At 41.6% G+C, this 9,322-nt stretch overlaps 1 protein-coding gene across 1 annotated transcript in view; it reads left to right on the top strand.

The window, feature by feature from the left end:
- Nucleotides 1–8,812: 8,812 nt before the first annotated feature.
- Nucleotides 8,813–9,322, top strand: part of LOC149450859 (hydroperoxide isomerase ALOXE3-like) — a 56,306-nt gene continuing 55,796 nt past the window's right edge. Inside the window, exon 1 of the mRNA XM_089691359.1 lies at nt 8,813–8,976. Coding sequence (XP_089547485.1) covers nt 8,836–8,976 — 141 coding nt within the window. The 5' untranslated portion in view covers nt 8,813–8,835. The remainder of the gene's footprint in view (nt 8,977–9,322) is intronic.

The following is a 9,322-nucleotide window of genomic DNA, read 5'->3' as shown; positions in this document are numbered from 1 at the left end:
AACTGCTTATCGACCACTCTATAGCAGAAGTACTGCTACAGGGCGGCAGAGCTGCGCAAAATCAGGTGTGTGTGTGTATATATATACGCGATTTTGCATTTCCGCATAGCAGAGCAATACAAAGCAGCATGTTTCCCTAGTAAAATGCACACAGTAAAACCGCTAACAAATAACCATTTGATCGCCCCAGATGTTAACCCATTACTGCCCACTGACAGTACAATGTCATTGCTTTTTGTTAGCACTGATCACCATATTGGTGTCACTGGGGATGTCAGTGGCAGTTAGCCAGCCCCCCCAGTGTCAGAATGCCAGCTGCAGTCCCAATATTATTTGCTGATCGCCGCCATTACAAGTATTAAATAAATAAAATTCCAGTATATATACTGCCATTTGTAGATGCTATAAGTTTCATGTAAAGCAAATAATTTACATGTATTGGGTTTTTTTAGCAAAGATATGTAGCGGAATACATTTTGGCTTAAATGTATGACGAAATGTGATGGTTTTTTCTTTTGTTAAAAAAAAAAAGCAGTGGTGATCAAATGGCACCAAAAGAAAGCTATTTGTGGCGAAAAAAGGACATAAATTTAATTTGGGTGCAGAGTTGCATGACCGCGCAACTGTCAGTTAACGCAGTGCCATATCACAAAAAATGGCCTGGTCAGGAAGAGGGGTAAATCGTCTGGAGAGCAAGTGGTTAATGTCCAGAACAGTTCTACCAGAACCTCTCATTACATTCACATATTACATAAAAATAACAAACAAATTCTCCATGGAGGCTGTAATCTTCGACTTTAGTTCTTGGACATCAAACCATACCAGACATGTGGATTGATGCGGTTTAGTACTTTCAAGGAACTAAACAAATGAAAGGTCTTAGTGTGATATTTTAATTCCCAAAGGAATGATTAGCACAAAACATACATTACACAAAACATTTTCTACAAAACATACAGCCATTATTTTGTTGACTCGTGAGTGTACTCTATTACAATATTTAATGAGCTCATATCATTAATTAGTTATCACCACATATATTTTCATTAAATGATGTCCATTAAAAGTTGTCATTAACTCACCATGGTTGAAATGACATTCAAGATAATTTATACTGTGTTTGTCACATTTGTGCACAAAGATTATACATCATCATCCATAACTATTTTTCTCTCAGCCTCTAGTTCAATCTCAGCTATACAGCTCTTGGAAATGAATGGTATTGGGTCCTCCTGCGCATATAAGAATCTCCCTAACCCTAAGCTGCTGACAATTAAACCTAAAACCAAGATATAGGTGACTAAACAAAATACAATATAGAGTAGTGCTATATAATCATAAAACTACATAAACTAATAAGTGTGAAGATCCTACATGGATCTTTAAGTGAATAATGGTGACAAAGTGAAAAAAAATGTATACATGTGAAAATATAAATCTCCAGTCCCTGTAACACTTGAAGGATAACAGACTCCTAAATCCAATGGTGCAAATAAATGTGAATCCCTTGATACGGATAAGATACTGTGTATCGGTGATCAGCGCCACACACTTAACCACATAAATAAAAATATATTAAGTCATGAACACACAAACAAATGATGAACAGTATCAATGATGAAGGTGATAACGTGTCAACGCGGTCACAACACAGGTGCAAATTCTCAAGTGGGCAAAATGCCCCCTCACCTCCTTACAGTGAAAACACGGGCCAGCTCGCTTTTAGGATCGCACCACGATCCTCACAGGTATTAATAGTCACAGGTCAATCCCCTCACTCGATATAATTAATAGTGACTCACTCCTCTCCTTAAGGTCTCCTCCGGCCAGTAGTACTGCTCACTCTCCAAATAGGCTCATAATAAAGCATAAAGATCCTCCATAGTGTAAACCTGTTTATTTTAAGCCAAAATACCAAAATAAAAAATGCCCACTCACATGTACAATGTTAAATATTCACTTTTCACCACATACTATGGGTGTACTTGTATGGGTTGAAAAGGTGCACAAAGATGGCGCCCACGCCGGAAACGACATCACCACGTACCGGAAGTTCCTCCCCACATACCAACGTGTCATGTCACACTAGTCACGTGACTTCATCAGGGTATCCTGATACACACCGTTGTGACTACATTTACACGTTATCACATGCATGATTTTGAAGTTGGAGCACGAGCTTATGTTTGAAGTATTTGGACTTTTGCAATACTGCATCATTTATTTGTGTTCATAATTTATTTAATTTTTTAATGAGCACTTTTATTTATGTGGTTAGGTGTGTGGCACTGATCACCTATACATAGTATCTTATCCCTATCAAGAGATTCACATATTTATTTTCACCATTGGATTTATGAGTCTGCAATCCCTCAAGTGTTAGAGGGACTGTGGAGCTTTATATTTTCACATGTATACAGTGTTTTGTTTTTTTTTTCACAGTTCTTGGAAACATTCTAATGTCTAGGAACAGATCTGGTTCCTTCTGTATTAACGAGAACTTAAAAATCATTCGTTTTATATTCTAGAAGTTGATATACATGTTCATCTTTAGTGTGATCATTCACTATTGTCCCATCATATGCTATTAAGCAAAATACTTACTTTGGTCTTTACTAGCTGACTTAAAGTGATACTAAATATACATTTGCATTAGTTTCCCTGTGTGCCCTCTTCCCTATGTAAAAGGGAGGAGAGGGGAGAAGAGATCAGCGCTGTGCTGGTTTGCATCTTTTCTCCCCTCGCTTCCTCTTCACAAGGGACTCAAACAGCAGCAGGAGCCATTGGCTCTTGCTGCTGTCAATCAAATGTGGTGAAGAGGATGTGGGGGCGGGGCTAAGTCCCACTGTGTGTGTCTATAGAGCACAGCTTTGTGAACACAGGTCAGGAGAAAGTATGTAGTGCGTGTGTGCAAAGCAAATGGCTTGCTATGAGGACACAAAGGAGGAGCCAGGATTTTCAGTGGGGGGACCCAAGAAGAGGAGGATCAGGGCCGCTCTGTGCAACACCACTGCACAGATCAGGTGAGCATAATAGTTTTGTTTTTTAATTAAGAAAAAATCTACCTTTTAGTAGCACTTTGTGAAAATGACATGGGTGTGACATTAATTTTATCAGTGGGAGGTGCCCTCTTCCCTTTCTATGCCCAGTAGGCTGAAATAGAGAGCTAAACATTTAAATTATTATAATGGCTGCTTTCTAGCATATAACAGGTGTCAACCTCAATCAGCCATTTTCTTTTATTTGTTTCAAATTTTCTGATGAGTTGCATAATAAAAATTAACAATTTCAACCAGGATTTTATTTTGCAAAAAATATTTCAACATTTCCTCGTCTTAAAAAAAACCCACACTTAAACATATACGTTATACATATTTCATGGATGGTGAAAAATGTGCTGTTTCTCACACACAGGAAAAAGGAGGGGGGAATCTGCAAAGTCTGTCTCGTCGTCTTTCCCCCTCATGTAAGCGAGGGATCTACTGCTGCAGGCTCTCGCATAGGGAATGTCCATTGTCCACTGGGGCCACAAGCATTCTCTAAACTACAAGCCCAGTTTTGCCACAATTATTTTCTTTTGCAGCACTTCCCCCTTGCTGAGTTTTGGGTCCCCCTATAGTCCTGCACAGCCAGGCAATACACACTTTCCATTCAGACTTGTACCAGGAGACAGCAACCAGTCCTCTTACTTTGTTTTGAAGTTTTATTAGGGGTTTAAAACTTGGATAGGAGAAGGGGTGTATGGGATGCCCAAGTGAATGGCAACTGAGGACAAACTTCTTGAACTATATTACAAGTCTTTACACAGAAATCCTCTTCTGAAGAGCTAGCCAAGATCTCCCAATGTACCTCTCCAACCCCAGATGCTCCTCAATCCGGCTGTATGGAGGAATCTTTCTCCATCACTGATGTGCGCTAATGAGGCTGCAATGATGGACACTGATAGGCGGCATTGATGAGGAGGCACTGATAAGCATTGACAGGCATCACTGATGAGCACTGAAAAGCAGCACACGTCGGTGGCACTTGTGGTCAGCGATCGGCAGCTCTGATGAGCACTGATATGTGACATTGATGTGCACTGGTATGTGGCATTGATGGGGCTACACTGATCATCAGGGCACTGATGATCAGTATAGATGGCCCCTCTGAAGAATGCTGATTAACGGCTCATTTTTAAATGCCCCAGGCATTCCTAAAAGCACCTCAGTTTTGGTTAAAATTATTTTTTTGTATCAGGACAAGTAGATTGGGACCCCAATTTAGTCTCTTGGACAAGTTTTTTAGTTCATTCATGAAAAATGTTTGTCACAATGGTTTAAACCAATCGTCAATGTGACCTCACTAACCATTAGAAAATTGGAACTTTCCGCATTTGAAAATGTTTTAATCTTACCTTCACCTGAAACTCACTTTAGATATTTGTAACTAATATTGTGCTGAAAAGGGTGTCAGCAAGGAGGGTTTGTGTCATTCATCTGCCCCCCGCAAATGCAAAGGGTAAATAAACGCACCGTGCAGTGTTAAGCCGCCATCACACTGGTGCATTGTATTTTGGCCACAGAGCCGGTGTATGCACAGTTTAGGTGTTTTACATGTGTATTTAGCTGCAAGCCCATTGGCTTCTATCAGGTTGTGTGCCACATTTTCGGAAAGTGCATCAAGTCTTGCATACCACATATTTGGTGTGCTTTCAGAAAATGCAGCAAAAATTAGCAATCTAACGAAGTCAATGGGATCGCAACTAAAAACCTGTAAAACCTCCCCCTCCTATCAGGAAGAAGAGATGCATGGTCATGTGACAGAACTTTGACCTTGTAAAAATAATTTCTGAAACTAAGCAAAGCATTTATGGTGTCTGCATAGCAATCATTGTATTAGAAAGTGTCCAACACTGTATTTCCACAAACACTTTAGTACCACGCTATAGCAGAAAGACAGCTACAGTGCGGTTCTCTCATTCTGGGAGGGCATTTATAGAAGTCCTAGAACGTGCCTCCTTTACCATGACCTGTGATCAGCTGTGTCTAAAGGGCCAATCAGAGCAGCCCTTTACCATGTGATCAGCTGTGGCCAATCACCGGTTATCGGCAGTCTTCCCTCACACACTCTCTTTGAGGAATAGACAGCCGATACCTGTCAAGGCTATCAGCACTTTGTTTACACAGATAATCAGGGCACTGATCATCAGTGCAGCCCCATCAGTGCCCAGTGTATCTCATCAGTGCCGCCCCATTAGTGAAATAGAAATATGTCTAGTGGTGGTGATTTTGTGGTGAGTAATACTCCAGTGGCAGGATCCAGATGAGCGATCACATTAATTGCATACTTACTGTTTAAACTCTAGTTGTAAACATGAGGGGGTTCCCACCAATGACATGGTTTTAAGCCCAGGGCACTCTGAGGAAGGAGTTTGATATGACATCATATTTTGTGTTGGCTCTCCTAGTCCTGTTTCAGCCCTTTGGAGAGCCCCTGCTGTATGAACATACAATATTATAGACATCCAGTTATAGCTATGCCAGCACCATAACTGCTTTTGCTTAGTTTAAGAACTTTCAGAAAACTCTTACCTGTTTTACAAGGTTAAAAAGTTTTTTGTCATGTGATCATGTTTGTGTGAAAGTTATAGCATCTACAAACTGTATATACGGCAGGGGCGGACTGACCATTTGGAAACTCGGGCACTGCCCGAGGGCCCGGGGTCAGTAGGGGGCCTCATGAGATGCCCCTGGTACCTTTTTTATAGGCTTTTTTGAGTTTGGGCAAGGACACAGTGGCCCCATGATCCCCTATTGCCCGGGGGCCCCATGAGTTGTCAGTCCGCCCCGATATCCAGTATATTTGAAAACTGATCAATCCTGAAAGCCGATCATATTTCTTAAAGCCCTTAAAATTTTAGAACAGTAAAATTACCCCACTAATGGCCCCTATTGGGCATGTCGACAGTCTGAGTTTATTAGTTATTATACAGTAATAAATACTGTGTAATAGTAAAAAGCATGGTGAGTTTTTTTTTTATTTGTAATTTTTGTACCAGTTATTTATTTTTTTTTTTTTTTGACATTACATTTTTTTTCACAATTTTACATACTGTCACCTGTGCAGTACAGCGTAACCATATGGCTGGTGTGGTGCTAATCAGGAACACTGATGACAATGTTTAAAAAAAACTTTATTCAATTTTTTAATTTTTTTACTAATCTTTTTAACATACTTTCATTGGGGGGGGGAGGGTTAATCTGTTTGGTTTTTCGTTTTTTTTATACTTTGCTGTTACAGTGATAATAGTTGTAACCGCTATGTTACACATTCTAAAATGTATAAAACTATTCTAATAGTTTTATATAATGCAGCAACATCCACAGATGTAGTACACCCAATATTAGAGGTGATTTATTCTTCCAAAAGCAAATACACTTTTGCACAATGGTACTGAGTAGTATTCCAGTGTTTCTCTTCTCCCTCAGTTTTGATCTATCACTGAGCTAATGTGACTCCAGCACTGATGGAGAGGGGCAGGGGAGGGTCAAACTAGGATCCGTGCAGGCAGCTGAAATCCTCCTTATCGGATTATTTCAATGGTTATCAGGATGCTGGTGGCTAGAAGTTCTAAAAGTGCACAATGAAAACCTGTGGCTTTGTATAGCTAAAAGGCAGGCTTGTTCCGCCTGCTGGCTTGTATACAACTTTTGGCCAGTTTTTGACATTTTGCCAAGGCACCCCTGCAGAAACCTCAAGGCACCCAAGGTTGCCTGGGCACCCTGATTGAGAGGCTGATCTAGGGGACTTGGCTACAGTGATCCCAAAGAGCTGGGAGAACCTAATTTAGGGACAACAGACTGTATGATCTGATGCTGAGTGACTGACTGCAAGTCTGTCCTTGCTGCCATAATGTTCCTCTGCAGCATAAACACTGGGGACCTGGTGCTTCCTAGTGTTCTCCCTGGGTCTTGTTGCTCATTGGCTTCCTTTCCTGTCCAAGAGCAATACATCCCTTTTTGTTCCCTTTTGTAATGCCTTCCAGGTTAGTTGGGTAGCTTTCTGTTAGAGGCTGAGTAAGTAGCAGCCTGGGAAGAGGTAGTGAGGTTACCTCAGGACAGGTTGGGAGGTTCTGTCAGGGCTTCTGGAGCCCTCCCACCTCTCCTCTCCAGAAACCTGAGAGCCTTCTGGAGGAGGGGAGGAAGTCTATCTGCAAGTTTGAGGGAACCTTGCTAATTCCCTGGCAGGTGGCTAGGCATGGTGACCAGGGCAACCCTCAAATGGGGGGAGGTGTGCTTTGTTGGGTGGAAGATGGACTATGGAAGACTGGAGTGTGGAGCCTGGGAGGGGGGCCCAGGAAGGAGTAGGTGGCTACCTACGGGCTGGTGCTGGATGAGAAGATCTCCACTGCCTCAGCGCCTCCATCGGAGGAAAGCCAATACAGCGTGGAAGAAACCACCCAGCAAAAGGCCTGAAAGCTGCTGCTAACCCTTTAAGCTTACAGGAAAGGACAGTGTGAGTATTCTCAAACCCTGTGGACCAGATAAGGGAAGAGGGCGGTCAGGTGGAAAGCCCAACTAGCTTCTCATCTGGGATTGCTAGTTTTAAATTGGCAGCTTCTGGGCCCCCTTGACACGCTCAGGCAGCTGGGTGAAGAGGAGGATTCATCTGGGGTCTGAGGAGGTACACCAGAGAGCTTTTCATGCATTTAGAGAAGATACTATTTTTATCCACATTTTTGTACATGGTTGCTCTGAGTTCTCATGTTTACAGTTCCCTTGGGCACCACACCCCTCAACCCCATCCAAGCTATTAACCCCTAAAAAAAATCACAAAACCAAGTTCAAGGACTATTTACGGACTCTGAATTCAAAGTGTGGAAGAAAATGCGTGTTACCTGGCTGTGCAGAGCTTTAGGGGAGCCTAAAACTCAGACTCCTAAGGGGGGAGTGCTACACCTTTTTATGCCCTTAGGTGCCTGGTTCACCACAATGGTTATGGGCAAGCATTTCTTGAGTGTCGTGATTGTGCTGGAAGGATAGCTTTCACCCACTTGACCATAACTGAGATTGTTGGCCTGCATTGACTTTGCTATGATCCCTTTTCTTAGTACTAGCACCTTAGCCCTGAGTATGTTCCATCCCTAGAAACAACATGAAAATAGGGGCTACCTCACAGTAAGAGCTGTGAAAATGTAAAAAAGGCCTGGATGATTTCCTAAATGTACATAACATAACTGGATACTAATATTTATAGGTAAAGTCCAATTGCCTTTTGGAGGATCTGGATGGAATATTTTCCCTTGCTGGAGCAAATTGGAGTATACTGGGGTTATATTGCCTTCCTCTGGATAAACAGTTGGTATAGGATTGTATAATGTTTTTATTTTTTCCCTTTTATTGGTTGAACTAGATGGACTTGTCTTTTTTTCAACCAGACTATGTATCCTGTTCAAAATCCCTAGTCAGAGCACCACAAAGCATACTAAATGGGATTATTGGTCAACCTAAATCTGGAAGGGTGCATTTATTTATTCCTGACCCCTGTCATGTTTCAGGGCAGAAAAAGAAAACCCTGTAAGTATCATACTGATGTTTCCTTATCTGGGTGTAATAAAGTAGTATAGTAGGATATAAAACTAGCATTTATCACATGCATGTTAGGCTGTATTTTTGGATTGAATTATCTATGCCCTATGTCAAATCCGGAGTGGTTCATTCTGCTGATGTTGAAACTAAATATAGGTGTGAACTAGTTGTAAATTGCATAAGAGGATGATATAGCTAACTGTTCAAACTTTACTTGTGTCTAGCAGAACTGCTTCCTTAAGGGTCCTCTCCTGAAGTCCTGAAGATGTATAAGTTGAAGGTAGCCACAGGGACAGACTTGGCTGCTAGCACTTGTAGTAATGTCTCTATTGTCCTTGTGGGAGTACATGGAGAAAGTGAAGTACACCAACTGCCCCATCATTGGTCCAACTTCATATCCGGAGCTGTGAGTATCACTAAGCAGTGCTGGCATTATTTGTAATAGATTACAATGGCAATACAACAGCCAACACAGCTGCTATGGGACCTGGAGGTGGGAGGGGGACCCATTAGGAAGGCTGTTATTGGAAAATAAACATTGACAATCTGAATGTGTAGATACAAATCCAGTGCTGTATCATTAGGACTTGGGGAGACTGCTGTTGACACTGATTCTGTAAACCCTGTGACATTTCCAATCAAGAGGAGCAGACTGGAAGAGTTTTCAGGACGTAGTCAAAGATTCTGCTGTGTAGTTGTTGCAGTAAGGAGAATTTGTTTAGCATTTATTTAGAGAAAAGCTGAGGCAGCTG

Source organism: Staurois parvus, unplaced genomic scaffold (assembly GCF_062004578.1).
Source record: "Staurois parvus isolate SC_StPar_1 unplaced genomic scaffold, SC_StPar_1.0 ptg000562l, whole genome shotgun sequence".
Taxonomy (NCBI): domain Eukaryota; kingdom Metazoa; phylum Chordata; class Amphibia; order Anura; family Ranidae; genus Staurois; species Staurois parvus.
Note: the sequence above shows the minus strand (reverse complement) of the source record. Positions and strands in the feature narration are given on the sequence as shown.